General features: G+C 38.6%; 1 protein-coding gene across 2 annotated transcripts in view; it reads left to right on the forward strand.

The window, feature by feature from the left end:
* Nucleotides 1–15,650, forward strand: part of LOC114654702 (interleukin-6 receptor subunit beta-like) — an 83,599-nt gene that overhangs the window by 50,738 nt on the left and 17,211 nt on the right. For both annotated transcript variants that reach the window (XM_028805415.2, XM_051929578.1), the window contains exon 10: nt 13,830–13,973. In XM_028805415.2, the coding sequence (XP_028661248.2) occupies nt 13,830–13,973 (144 nt within the window). The remainder of the gene's footprint in view (nt 1–13,829; nt 13,974–15,650) is intronic.

Genomic DNA, 15,650 nt, shown 5'->3' on the forward strand with positions numbered 1-15,650 from the left:
ACACTTGCCAAACTGGTTTAAAGCACATCCTCTCCCAACTTTGTCATAAAATTCAAAAAGGCACAGCCGTAAAGGGGGGGGGGGGGGGGGGGGGGGTGGTTGGGTAAACACTAAATTACATTGCTTTGCGTAAATTACAAATAAAGACATGCAAAATATTTATCAAGTTATATGTAAAATCTCACATCACTACACAAACTGTCAGAATATTTCATACAGGAATACTTTATCTTTCCTGAGATGATATACAGTATGCAGTATGGTGTTAATGATACCAATCCCAGGCAGATCTTAATAAACGACATGACACCAAAGGGGACTGAAAAGATTAGTTTCTTGAAAACTGATCAGTCTTACCATTACTTTACTATCATTATTCATTGTTAAAGGTTGTGTGTTAATTATGTGGTTAATTGTTTATTGTTATGTATGTGGGGGATAAGGGTTTGTGTATAATCATTAAATAGTATGTTTATTGTGAACATTTGTTATTTGTTAAAGAAAAAATGTTTCAGTTTGCAAAGTATCTATAAATACATTATATCAGTACCTACTGAAACTATCATAATGCTTATTATGCAGTGATACAGTAACATTCAAAAGTTTGGGGTCACCCAGAAATTTTCATGTTTAGATTGAAATTCATACCTTTTATTATCAAGATACCATTAGAGTTTTATTTCTCAAACTACGGACTCCGATATTCTTTTCCTATTATTCAGTTGTTCTTCTGGGCCTTCCCCTTCTTTTTCTATCCTGGTTTTAGTTCCATTTTGCCCTTTTCTCTCAAGACAGCAATAGACAGCTTTGCATAAAATCTTCTGTTTCTTGGCAGTCTGTCACATGGAATAACCTTCATTCTGCAGATCAACAAGAGACTGACATGAGTTTTTTGAGAAAGCTATTTTACAGTATTTATTTAAAGGATTTCTGTAAAAAGCAAAATCCCCTATCTATCTATCTATCTATCTATCTATCTATCTATCTATCTATCTATCTATCTATCTATCTATCTATCTATCTATCTATCTATCTATCTATCTATCTATCTATCTATCTATCTATCTATCTATCTATCTATCTATCTATCTATCTATCTATCTATTTTGGGAATGCCAGTACCTTGCAACCCAAATGAACAAAATAACAGATTTTAGCTGTGCTAATGCAATCAGAAAGGTTTCTCTAATAACCAATTAGCATGTAACCAGCACTAATTAAGGATAAGCTAATGGAGTTTACCATTAGGACACTGAAGGACCTGCTTCTGAAAATGGGGCTTTGCAGCCATATCTGAATAATAAAATAAAAATCTGTCTTTTCAAGGAGTAATAGTGATTATAATACACTAGTAACGCCAAGGCCATATTTTAAAATCAGTTTAATGATATCTTGATAAAAAATGTGTCAATTTCTATCAAAAACTTGAACATTTCTGAATGATCCCAAACTTTTGAATGGTAATGTGGGATTTTTTTGACCACTTCTGGTTGAACTCGTCTCAAGGTAAGGCCCGTCACATGTTCATTATCAGTGGGTTGCAGTTCCCCATATAATGCATTTGCATTCCAACATGCAGATTTGAGAGAAAAATAAAGATTGGACTGAGCATGTGGTGCTGCGATTCTTCATAATGTGTAGGCAAATTAAAATTGCAGCTCTTGCAATTTGACAATTGTGGTTTCAGTGTGAAATCGATTAATCATGCAGTACCTAATTTAAACATAGGGCTTTTCAGCTTCAAGCCCAACAACCCAATGTTGTTGATACCTGCACATTTTATATTCTTTACTGTTTAACAATTTAGATTTTTAAGTATTGAAAAGTGTACTTTTAAAAAATTTCTCTTGGGTAAATGATTTTTGGAAAAGGAAGCATCCTGTCACTGAAATTAGTACTGCTGCTTTGTAGATCCAGCATCCTATACTCTTAAAAACAATGGTTCTTTAATGGCATTTTATGATGCTTTACTGAGTTGTGTGGTTCCTAATAGAGCTATTGCTTGACAAAACAACTTTTCATTCTGGGAGAAGTTCTTTGCATTTGAAGCTGTTTTTTTGTAATTTGAAAAAAGTTCCTAATTTGCAGAAAAACAGATTGAAATTTTTAATGTATAATAGAGTACTTAGCAGGATACCAATGGATTAAGAAAACCTGGACTTCACCTGAGTTATTGTATGCCGCAGGAATCCTTTTAGAAATCATGACCCATTGGCATTTCACAGATATGTTACCATCTATAATACATTTTATTTATATAGCGCCTTTCCCATGCTCAAGGCACTTCATAGAGTTTAAGATAGAATGGCAGGGTATACAGTATATAGCATTGTACAAACCAGAAAAATAAATAAAGAAGATTAAGACAATAAATTCAGAGAAAAAACCCTAAGAGACAACATAATTGGTGGTCTAGCAGACACACACAGGTTACATGAGCCACTTGACATAAAGGTAAACTGAAAGAAGGGTAATAGAGTCAGGTAGAGCCTAAAAGCCTTCCTGAACAGATGAGTTTTGAGTTGTTTTTTAAAAGAATTCATGGAGTCAGCTGACCTGATTAATTTCGGTAGATCATTCCAGAGTCTGGGCGCTATACAGCTGAAGGCCCTCTCACCAATGGAGTGTAGATTAGTGAGGGGCACAACAAGATTGCCAGAATCAGAGGACCTTAGTGGGTGGACAGGCACATAGTGATGGAGGAGGTCACTGATGTAGTTTGGTGTAAGGTCGTTTAAGGCTTTGTAGGTTATTAGTAGGATTTTATATTCGATTCTGTAAAACACAGGGAGCCAGTGAAGGCGGAGAAAGATGGGTGAGATGTGCTCACTGTTGCTGGTTCGAGTAAGGACTCTTGCAGCTGAGTTTTGAATAAGCTGGAGCTGTGATAGAAGATTAGAAGGGTTATATACTGTATGGAGCCTGTTATCTAAATATCTAATTAAATAACGGTTCTTTCTAGAACCTTCATGTGGATGGGTCCTTTGGGAACCAAATATGGTTCCTCTGTGGCATCACTGTGAAGAACCACTCTGGCACCTTTATTTTTAAAAGTGTAGGTTTGAGCACTGAACTTAGCCATTCTCAGTGTGGATTTTTCTCCGGCTACTTCAGTTCTTTCTATATGATTAAAGACTTGCATGTTAGCTTAATTGGCAGCTCAGAGTTAGCTTTATTGTGAGTGAGAGTGTGAGCAGACCCTACGGTAGACTTTTGTCCTGTTTCTTACGTTGTACCCCCAGCTAGGCTCCAGCTCCCCATGACTCTAAATTGGATTAAAGACACTTGAGAATGTGTATATTTATTTTTTGAAGAGTCCAATCTATTTGGCTGATGCTTCTACTTTAAATTTGGACTTTGTTATAGCCTTGTAATACTGTTGTACTTTTTAGTTATCATTTATTTCACATTGTGTAAATTTTACATTTTTCTTCAGTGCTCCTTTCTACTTCCCTGGAGTCACAACTTAGTGTTCTTTGTGGTGCTGGTGCCATCTAGTGGCTGACTGTGGATATAGTAGGCAGGCAGTAATGTAGGTATTGTCTTAAACATTCAATGAAAAACTGCATGTCATTACAATGCTAACCGATCACAAAAATAAATCAAAGAAACGATTAAAAAAAAATTAATTTCTGCACTTTCTAAAATAAATGAACTAATATGCCACAAGAAAGAAATGTTAAATTTATATTACAAAATAGTGAGTTACTGTAACACAAAGCCTTTACATCAGGGTTCTCAAACTCCAGTCCTGGAGGGCCACAGTGGCTGCAGGTTTTCATTCTAACCCTTTTCTTAATTAGTGACCTGTTTTTTGATACTAATTAATTTCTTTTGAATTAATTGTAATTGACTTGCTCTTGAAGACTCAGACCTCTTAATTGTTTCTTTTTACTTTTGGACAGAGGAGCGTTTTCAGCATAAGACTGACTAGCATCAAGTACTCCACTGAACGTCACAGAAAATCCTTCCTCCCCACAGCCATCAGACTCTATAACTCCTTCCGGTCACTCACCCATACTTTAAGCTATTACCCTTTTTCTTTATTGGATATCCAGGTACATTTTTCAAGTACTTGAAATGTGCAACATACTGTCTGTTCTTGTGCAATAAATTGTCTTCTCTTCACATGAGAATAACCTTATTTGTTCTCAGAATGTGCAGTATTAACTTAAGGTGCAACACTCTGCACTCTAGTTTGATACTTACATTTATTATACTTTATATTTACATGGTTACTTTATACTTGCTCTTAGTGTAACATGTCCCTTGTCTGTTGTTAAGTTGTAACATAAGTAATTTCCTTCGGAATTAATAAAGTTTTCTGATTCTGATTAATTAGCATCCAAACAATAAAAAGATATAAAATGAGTCAAAACATGACCAGCAAACTGTGACCATCATACCACTTCTGAAAATAAAGAAAGATGAAGGTCTCAGGAATGTTGATCTGCTCAGGCCCATAAAACATTTTAACAGTGTGCTCTTAGAAAAGAGAAAATCAATAATTTCAGAAATGTCTGCTATTGCACAATGAGAGCAGCAACAAGCCATGGAATTAAGGAATGGGTTTAATCAACAACAAGAATCGGCCCATAATTAAGTAACTGGTTAGAGTGAAATTAGTTAGAGTTTGACGCCCTGACTGAGGTGGTCTTCTATGGGCTCCCTTACTTCACATTTCATTTCTGTTTGGGTGCCATTTAAGGAAAGTAATGAAGCAATTCAGAGGAACGATGAAGAAATTCTGAGGAACAAATCTTAAAAAACAAGTCAATTAAAATGAATTCAAAAGAATAAACTTAATTCAAAAGAAGTTCATTAGCAGCAAAAACAAGATCACTAATCCTGCAGCCACTGCAACCCTCCAGGACCAGAGTTTGAGAACCCTGCTGTTACATTATAGACATCTGACATACAGTAACTGCAGTTCATTGGGTTAATTAAAACATCCATGTGCAGGTAATATTCCTTCCTAAAGGGTCTTCACTACAGAATCTAGAGTCGATGGAATATCACTGTTTTTCTTTTATCAATTTCTTGAGATAACAGAATAATTTTCTCTGAGATAATCTTTTGAAAATGAAACTTTATTCTCTAGAGATAATTGAATGATTTTCTCGAGATTTTGAGTAAATGAAATATTTCCCAAAGCATAAAGCTTATCATTTAGTTTATTCAATACTGTATTATGACTGGATAATGGGTTACTGGAGATCTTGTGTATGAAGTACAATCATGTTTGGACCAAAAGGGCATTCTGCAAAGAAGACACAAAAGACTCCAAAGAAGTGGACCAAATTACATTTGGCACATGGACAGTTATGATAAACTCATAAAAGTGTGATGGATGGTTGGTTTGCCCAAAAATAATCACATTGGACCCTGGTTCTGAAATATTGCCTACGTTAGCCATTGCAGTTTGAGACAAAGCAACACAAAGCAGTTATCAGTTGTTCTCATGTGTTAGTAAGCTTGCGAAGAGCAAAGGTTAAGTTTAATTTTCTCAAGATCTTGAGAAAATGATTCTGTTATCTCGAGAGAACAATAAAAAAAAAATGATGTTGTACATCATCGTCAAGTCTAAACCAGGAGTCATTGTTTTAATAGTAGATGATGCTGCACCCCACGACTCTTGGGTAATGGGTCGAGTCATCAGGACAATCCCAGATGCCAAAGCTGCAGTCAGAAGAGTTTGTGTGCAACACCAACCAAACCACGGCAAGTGAACATAGTGCATTTTATTATATGATAGATGACTTCTTCAAGCCAACATGATTCAAGCAAAGCTGGTTACATAAAGAATACATACTACAATAATCCATTTGCACAATGTAAATGCGAAACTTAAACAAAACAAGAAAATGCATGTGTTTTTCATAATCAATCTTACAAATCTTGGTAAGACTGCTTTTCTGTGGTTCGTCTACTAGAAACAAACGCAAAATAATAACAAACTGAAAATAAATGGTGACATACACATCTTTTAGAAGAGCACAAAAGCCTGTCTTATCTCAGTCTATGTAATGAGGATAGGACAAGGATTTTCTAGAATGCTGATAAAAGCTAAAAATAAAAGTAAAGAAGCTAGGTAAAGTGCTCCCAGTATACAGCAAAGAAATTTATGACACAAAAAAGTGCATAACTTAAATTAATAAAGACAGATGGCCTTAAGAGCAAAGTGAACTGAGTAATGTTTAGGTTTTAAGATGGACAAGATGGATTTTTAAAGACCTTTGATGTAATTTAAAGAAAGCAGTTGTGATCATGGACTTATCTTTTAAGGTGATGAGTCTGTTAATCCAAAATGTGTAGTCTTGTACAATGTCTTGTTGTAATCTCCACCCTTTGGGTATGGTTTAATAATTCCAAGAATCCCACTGAACATTTTTGGTTTGAAGTGAGACATGCTTCAGGGTGTTTTCCAAAATTACATCTAATGCAACTCTTGTTCAGCAGTCCTGTCTTCTGTTATGGGGATATAGACAAATACAGTGCATCCGGAAAGTATTCACAGCGCATCACTTTTTCCACATTTTGTTATGTTACCGCCTTATTCCAAAATGGATTAAATTCATTTTTTTTCCTCAGAATTCTACACACAACACCCCATAATGACAACGTGAAAAAAGTTTACATGAGATTTTTGCAAATTTATTAAAAATAAAAAAATTGAGAAAATACATGTTCATAAGTATTCACAGCCTTTGCCATGAAGCTCAAAATTGAGCTCATCCTTGAGATGTTTCTGCAGCTTAATTGGAGTCCACCTGTGGTAAATTCAGTTGATTGGACATGATTTGGAAAGGCACACACCTGTCTATATAAGGTCCCACAGTTGACACTTCATGTCAGAGCACAAACCAAGCATGAAGTCAAAGGAATTGTCTGTAGACCTCCGAGACAGGATTGTCTCGAGGCACAAATCTGGGGAAGGTTACAGAAAAATGTCTGCTGCTTTGAAGGTCCCAATGAGCACAGTGGCCTCCATCATCCGTAAGTGGAAGAAGTTCGAAACCTCCAGGACTCTTCCTAGAGCTGGCCGGCCATCTAAACTGAGCAATCGGGGGAGAAGGGCCTTAGTCAGGGAGGTGACCAAGAACCCGATGGTCACTCTGTCAGAGCTACAGAGGTCCTCTGTGCAGAGAGGAGAACCTTCCAGAAGGACAACCATCTCTGCAGCAATCCACCAATCAGGTCTGTATGGTAGAGTGGCCAGACGGAAGCCACTCCTCAGTAAAAGGCACATGGCAGCCCGCCTGGAGTTTGCCAAAAGGCACCTGAAGGACTCTCAGACCATGAGAAAGAAAATTCTCTGTTCTGATGAGACAAAGATTGAACTCTTTGGTGTGAATGCTAGGCGTCACGTTTGGAGTAAACCAGGCACCGCTCATCACCAGGCCAATACCATCTTTACAGTGAAGCATGGTGGTGGCAGCATCATGCTGTGAGGATGTTTTTCAGTGGCAGGGACTGGGAGACTAGTCAGGATAAAGGGAAAGATGACTGCAGCAATGTACAGAGACATCCTGGATGAAAACCTGCTCCAGAACGCTCTTGACCTCAGACTGGGGCGACGGTTCATCTTTCAGCAGGACAACGACCCTAAGCACACAGCCAAGATATCAAAGGAGTGGCTTCAGGACAACTCTGTGAATGTCCTTGAGTGGCCCAGCCAGAGCCCAGACTTGAATCTGATTGAACATCTCTGGAGAGATCTTAAAATGGCTGTGCACCGACGCTTCCCATCCAACCTGATGGAGGTTGAGAGGTGCTGCAAAGAGGAATGGGCAAAACTGGCCAAGGATAGGTGTGCCAAGCTTGTGGCATCATATTCAAAAAGACTTGAAGCTGTAATTGCTGCCAAAGGTGCATCAGCAAAGTATTGAGCAAAGGCTGTGAATACTTATGTACATGTGATTTCTCAGTTTTTTATTTTTAATAAATTTGCAAAAACCTCAAGTAAACTTTTTTCACATTGTCATTATGGGGTGTTGTGTGTAGAATTCTGAGGAAAAAAATAAATTTGATCCATTTTGGAATAAGGCTGTAACATAAGAAAATGTGGAAAAAGTGATGTGCGGTGAATACTTTCTGGATGCACTGTATATGGCCAGAAGAACAATTGTACATGTTACAATTAGTCTTTATTTTACAAAACAGCATTAACAACATGCCTTATCTCAAACAAGCTTTATTAAGCAAACCTGATTCTTCTTCTTCTTCTGCAGCTAGTCCCATTTTTATATAGGGTCGCTGCTTTTTTTCACTAAACTTCTCTAAAAGTGTTTTTTAGCACCAGATGCCTTTCCTGACACCAACCCTCATCAATGAAACCTGGTTTCAAAATTGTAAGTGCAGGTGAGCACTGTGGCTCATTGATTAGAACCTCATGACTCCAGGCCGACAAGCTGAGCTCCGATGACAAGTCCCAGACTAGGTGGAGATGTTATATTCTCACTGAGCTCATAAGGGACACTGGTAGATAGAACATGGCAAAGTCATACGTAGTTTGTTAACTGGTCACTATAAATGGACCTTCTATGTATGTATGAATGAATGTGTTAAATGATGGATTTACATCCTGCCCAGAGCTGATTCTCACCTTAAACCTGATGCTGCCAGTAACAGAAAATGCAGGATTAGAAAATGGAAATACAGAGGTGTGATACATTTATTTTGAGCAACAACAATAGCATTTATTTATATAGCACATTTTCATACAAATGATGTAACTCAAAGTGCTTTACATAATGAAGAAAGAGAAAAAAGACAAAATAAATAAGAAAATGGAATTAGGGAACATCAATTAACATAGAATAAAAGTAAGGTCTGATGGCCAGGGAGGACAGAAAAAACAAAAAAACTCCAGACAGCTGGAGAAAAAAATAAAATCTGTAGGGGTTCCAAGGCCACAAGACCACCCAGCCCCTCTAGGCATTCTACCTAACATCAATGACCTCAATCAGTCCTCATTATATTCAGAGTTCACATGGAAGGACTTGATGATGACGGTCATGTGGACTTCTGGCCTTTAATCCACCAATGTAGGAACATAACGGTGCTTTGATCAGGTGGTGGTGGCACAGATCGCCACCACAGAAAACCGGAAAAAGAACAGAAGAGGAAGTAGGGGTTAGTACGGATTATGGAGCCACCAGGAATGATATTGATAATTAAATGCATATACAGAGTATCAGGATTTAACTAAAATGAGGCTATGAGAAAGCCATGTAATTCAAATGACAAAATGCTTGTGAATTATGAGAGGAAATTAGGATTCCCAATGAAAAGAGGAAGGACAAGCACCCACCATTCATATGTCTTTGAGTTAATCATAGTAATCAGGTACAGTAAGGTGGGCAGTAGTGTCTACTGTGTCACTATGATGTGCTGAATTAAATAAAAAAAAAGTCTTATGAAACTGTATTAAGAGGTTAAGCATAACTCAGCAACCAGTATTCAGGTCCCACAGATAGGCACGACTTCATTTATTTTAATAGATTATTAACAAATTAGTTAACAGACTAATTTTGGCTATGCTGCAGTAGAAGGAAATGAGAATATTTCAATTATGTCTGATGCAGTACAACTTGTGCCCTTCAATGGATTGTGGGATGTTTTTTGACATGTATTGATGCTGCTAGCAGAGGCTCTGACTCCCCATTATCCAAAAATGGATCAATGGACACAAATTCATTCCATTATAATGCAAAAAATCCAGGAAAAGGTGGCAAACTCCATCCCAACGTCTTCTGTAAACTATTTAGCCCATACGCCATCACAAATCTGATGGGATATTCTTTGCTTTTTTTCTTCTTGGTATGCCTCTATGTAGCTTGGGGAGCATGGTCCACCTAGTGGGCTTGTGGTTCACAACTCTTGTCAGGCCCTTTGCCTTTCTGTTTAGCATGCTACTTTCACCTACAGTGCTTTAGAAGCTAAAATGTTGGAACTTAAACTAAATGGGCTGTTAGTTCAATATTTCCTTCTGATGCTCTGTGTGAACCTGAGAAAATTTATGAACCTGCCCATGTTTCAGTCATTAAAAAATATATGAAAATGACTGTATTATTTAATTGTCAAGCTGACAGGGTCGTGGAGTGTCAGAACCTATCCTGGCAGCACTAGGTGCCAGGCAGTAAACAGCCATGGAGGGAGTCGGTCCTTTAAGGGGCCTAGTCACAACCAAACATGGCCAATATGGAGTTGCCAGTTAACTAAACTTACATGTCTTTGGGAATGTAGAAGGAAAACTGGACTACCATAAGTAACACTCCCATAGACAGAGGGATAATGTGCAAACCCCACACAGAAAAGGTTAATTTGTGAGAATTGAATACAGGACACAAGATCCATGAGGTAGCTATGCTAGGCCACTGTATTGCTTCCTATTACTGTACTTATGAGGTACTTTGGGGTGTGTTCACCATAGAAAGTCACTGTATAACATGGCAGTTGTTTATAAAAAAACAGTTTATCCCGTTAAGCACATTATATCTTTAAATAAGCCCTAACTGTCCATCTCCCTTACAAAAATAGTTAAATATCAGACAGGTCAAGTAGAATTGCGGCTAACATCAAATAGCCTAACTATAGCGTTCTATCCATCTATCCATTATCCAACCCGCTATATCCTAACTACAGGGTCACGGGGGTCTGCTGGAGCCAATCCCAGCCAACACAGGACGCAAGGCAGGAAACAAACCCCGGGCAGGGCGCCAGCCCACCGCAGGGCATACACACACTCACACACACCCACACAACAAGCACACACTACGGACAATTTAAAATCGCCAATGCACCTAACCTGTATTTCTTTGGATTGTGGGAAGAAACCGGAGTACCTGGAGGAAACCCACGCAGACACGGGGAGAACATTATAACGTTCTATGGAAATTCTAAACAATGGCTTACCAACCTGACATAACAATTCTCTTCAAAAACATATGCTGTCATATCTTCTAAACAATGATTATTTAGTCAATGTTCTTTTTTACTTATAATTTCTGTCTCATTAGTACTGTGTACTAGCCAGGAAAACACTCTTTATGAAATGAAGATACATTCAAACTGTTTATGTACATTAATTACAGCTGAAGCAGAGATCTGTTCAAAAAGATTTGCCCAGGATAGAGCAACCACCCTTAATGCTTCCTTAATCCTTAATCATTCTAGCCACTATCTCTCACTGCTTTCCATTTGAATCATGTGAACAAATACTCTTGTATGTTTTTGAAAATGACAGCCCTCTGCCACCGTAATACAAATCTCCAAGATTTCTTTTAGAATTGCTTTACTGCAAGCACGCAACCCCAGTTTGTCCTTCAGTTTCCAAAGCTTTTTGTGTTGAGATGCGTAGGAAATGAATGAGCGAAGATGATGCAGATGGGCATGAGACAACACTTGAATCCAATACAACAGTAATGCAGGACAACTACGTAATATCCACAAGGGCAAATGGCGACAGTGCTGACAAACAAACAACGGGGCTCCTTTCCCTGTTTAGCTGGTTCTCTTATAAAGTTCCTTCTTGGCCCCAGCAGCCCCTGATCCTGTGGCAGCCGTCCAATCAGGGCAATACCCTTGGAGCAGCTTGGAATTAGAGTCTATTAAATTGCAGCACTGCTACAATGTAAAATTGCATCTTTATTTTTCTTATATAATCAGAATGCTAAAAACTGAAATGTATACTCCGTGTAAGAGAATTTAATTTAAGACTTTCTAAAATGTTCTCCATGCCTTTTGAAATAATTAGTGCTCCTTCAGACATATCAATTAACATTAGAAGAAACGAATGGAGAAACACTTTCAGACTAAGATGTTTGCCAAGAATGCACTTTTATATTTATGAATGTTTTCAAAATGTTTTAGTTTGACACAATTTTTGCCACCACACATTTCCCGGAGGAAACCCATGCAGACACGGGGAGAACATGCAAACTCCACGCAGGGAAGCGAACCCAGGTCTCCTTACTGCGAGGCAGCAGTGCTACCACTATGCCACTGTGCTGCCAACATTAAAGAGTCTGTTTTTGTCAATCAGTATGAAAAAAGCCAAATTTAATCCACTGTGATTCAATGCTGTATAACAACTTCTTCACTCAGGTCATATGGGTCTATAATCATGCTAGATTACCTGATTTTTGTAAAAAGAAAAACAAAGTGTAAGTGGTGGTTAATAAATATGCAATAAATATATATATATATATATATATATATATATATATATATATATGGTTGAAATAGTTTACTGTCAAATAATTATTTGACAGTAAACTATTTCAGCCATTCTATGATCTGCTTCTCGCAACTGAAATGAGGGCACCGTGGCGGATGTTAGCTGACTTGCTGACCAACCACAAGCGTTAGGTACAATCAGATTGTGACACAGACTACAAATGCAATATATATATATATATCCATCCATTTTCCAACCCGCTGAATCCGAACACAGGGTCACGGGGGTCTGCTGGAGCCAATCCCAGCTAACACAGGGCACAAGGCAGGGAACCAATCCCGGGCAGGGTGCCAACCCACCGCAGGACACACACAAACACACCCACACACCAAGCACACACTAGGGCCAATTCAGAATCGCCAATCCACCTAACCTGCATGTCTTTGGACTGTGGGAGGAAACCGGAGCGCCCGGAGGAAACCCACGCAGACACGGGGAGAACATGCAAACTCCACGCAGGGAGGACCCGGGAAGCGAACCCGGGTCCCCAGGTCTCCCAACTGCGAGGCAGCAGCGCTACCCACTGCGCCACCGTGCCGCCCTGGAGCAATACCATTCTGAGCAAAAAAAAAAAAAAAAAGGTCCAAATTTGAAGCATCCATCACAGATTTATGAGATTAATCATCTTGTGTAATTCATTACTTTTTAGGGGGTAATTCATATCATTTGACTTTTCTCTAAATGTAAATCTGTGAATTTCATTACTGTAAATTGTAAATTACTGTAATTTGCTTGCTGCCCTATGGTGGTTCCGCTCATTCAACACTCGCATGCAGAGATCATTGGCCACTACTCTGTCGATGATGTGTGCCATGACAAATAAAATAAAGCTGGAAACTGACTGGTTGTGTAAAATTAAATTCTATCCCAGTTTGCTCTGATTGTGTATATAACCTTAACCTTGAAGAGTTGTGTCGAGGGTAGATTTATCACTTTGTTCAGATGTTATAATCCTCAAGAAGGCTACCTCGGTTATTGGATGATTATTAGATTAGATCAGAGGGTTCTCATGTCGTTCATGTGTCAATGAGAGTGAAAAAATGTGGCATGATATGTTCAGTGTGAGGCCTGATGTAATGTAAGCCTTTTATAAAGCCTTTTTGTTATTTTGGGATGTAACCCATTGCTGGATTATGGACACTGGTTTAGGACCAAGCAATACGTTCTTCCTCTGCTCTGACTTTCTACCCTTTATTTACATATATTAGTTTATATTAAATTCTGTGTTTCCAATGATTCCACAAATTTAGAAGGAGGTTTGTAATGTACTCACCTTCTGTCCAAGAGTTTCTGTTAGCATCAGCATGCCCCAGAACCAGACAATGTTGACATAGAAGATTGATGAAAGGATAGATAAAATGAATCAATTTACTGTGATCATTAAACAAACATTCAGAGTCAGTCTGGTAATAGCTGAAGAACGCAATTATTCCAGCCATGAGATACACAGCTTATTCTTAGCAATGCAAATTGTGCATTTTTAATAAATATAATTTAATAAATATATAACACATATGCAAGTACTATACATCTGTTGTCATGAGATAGGTAAAACTTCCTAACACTATTTTATGTTTAATTTTTTAAGCTCCTAAAGAAGGTCCAAGCATAAAAGAAACTGGTGTGACAAAAACAGAAGCTATTATTAAATGGGAGCCAATCAAGAAAGAGAAGCAGCATGGCTTCATCTTATACTATGCCATATCCTACAACGTTAGTGAACAGCGATTCTGTAAGTACAAAACTAGCTGAAAGTTCCATATTACTTTATTACAGTTTATCTTTCTTCATTCAGATGACTTTGTTAAAATGGACTTTGTTCTTGCCTTGCATCTGATTTTGTAAGAATTCGAATCACACTGGACAGTGAAGATTTTGCTTCCTGAATAGTTTTTGATGTATCTTATGATTCTGGACCACTGATCACAAAAATCACCTTTAAATTTTCCTCTCATATACCATTTTATTACAATAGCCTTTTTGTGTGGTTTCCTCTCAAATTATAAGTATACAGTACAACAAGTGCAACTGGACTGTCTGTGGTGATCTAAAAGTAGTGGTACTGTTACAAGTAATGCAGCTCTAATATTTACCAAGTACTGTTATTTCATTTGTGACTGGGACAGCCATATTAAAGAGTCTCATTACATTAAAGAGAACTGACTGCCCCATAAGCATTTGGTTCCTGGTCAGAAAAGTGTAGTACGTAAAGCCACTTGTTAACCCAACAAAGATACTTTTGTATCTTCTTCATATTAAACTTCGACTGATGTAAAATTTCATGAATGTAATGAACATGGTAGGAGAATGATTTCAGTGATTGAGACAAATGTTTCCACGAGTAGCTGATAGATAGATAGATAGATAGATAGATAGATAGATAGATAGATAGATAGATAGATAGATAGATAGATAGATAGATAGATAGATAGATAGATAGATAGATAGATAGATGAAAATATTAAAGAAACTATTGTGAATTAAGGCGCTATATTGTGCCCAACTCGGCACAGACTCGCACAGAGGCACGAGTAAAAACACAAAGACTTTATTTTTCTTCAGCTGGAGGGCACGTCTCCCCGTGAACCCCCCAGCCACAACACAGTCCCAGAAGCACTTCAAATAAATCACACACAACACTCCCTTCTCAAACCACCACTCCTCCCTGTCAACCTCGTCCTCTTCCTCCCGATTCTGGTTCCTGAGTGGTGGTTGCTGGCCCTTTTCATAGCTCACCCGGAAGTGCTCCAGGTGCTTGATCACCTGCCTCTGATTGCACTTCCAGGCGGGGCTGTAGAGTTGTCCAGGCTGGCTCCAGGATCCATGCAGCACCCCCTGGTGGCCACCCCAGATCCCAACAGGGCTGTGGAGAACTCCATCTCCCATGAAGCCCGGCGGGAAAATTAGGCACCATCGTCAGCCAGGGAGGCTGCCACCAAGCGTCCCGGGGGATGTACTGAGATGCCCATGGTTGCTCCCCCGGAACATATGTAGAAGGGGCGTCCTGGCCGGGCATGGGACCCGGCCGCCCGCCACACTATTTATGCTGATTTATAAATCAGACACATCATCAACGACAATGAGTCAGAATATCTGCTAGTGAGGCCAAAGGAAATGGTATGGTAAACACTTAAGAATTTTCTTGGCAACTATAGAGCTTCAAGTATACAAAACCCTGAAGCCCAGCATGCCACTAAAGATTAATTTTATGCATTCATGTTTGGACTTCTTCCGAGCTAATCCATGTGCAGTCAGCGATGAACATGGTGAAAGGTGCCACCAGGAATTATGAAAAAGCTGTATCAGGGCAAATGGAATCCATCCATCCATCCATCCATTTTCCAACCCGCTGAATCCGAACACAGGGTCACGGGGGTCTGCCGGAGCCAATCCCAGTCAACACAGGGCA

The sequence above is a fragment of the Erpetoichthys calabaricus genome, chromosome 7 (assembly GCF_900747795.2).
Source record: "Erpetoichthys calabaricus chromosome 7, fErpCal1.3, whole genome shotgun sequence".
NCBI classification, from domain to species: Eukaryota; Metazoa; Chordata; class Cladistia; order Polypteriformes; family Polypteridae; genus Erpetoichthys; species Erpetoichthys calabaricus.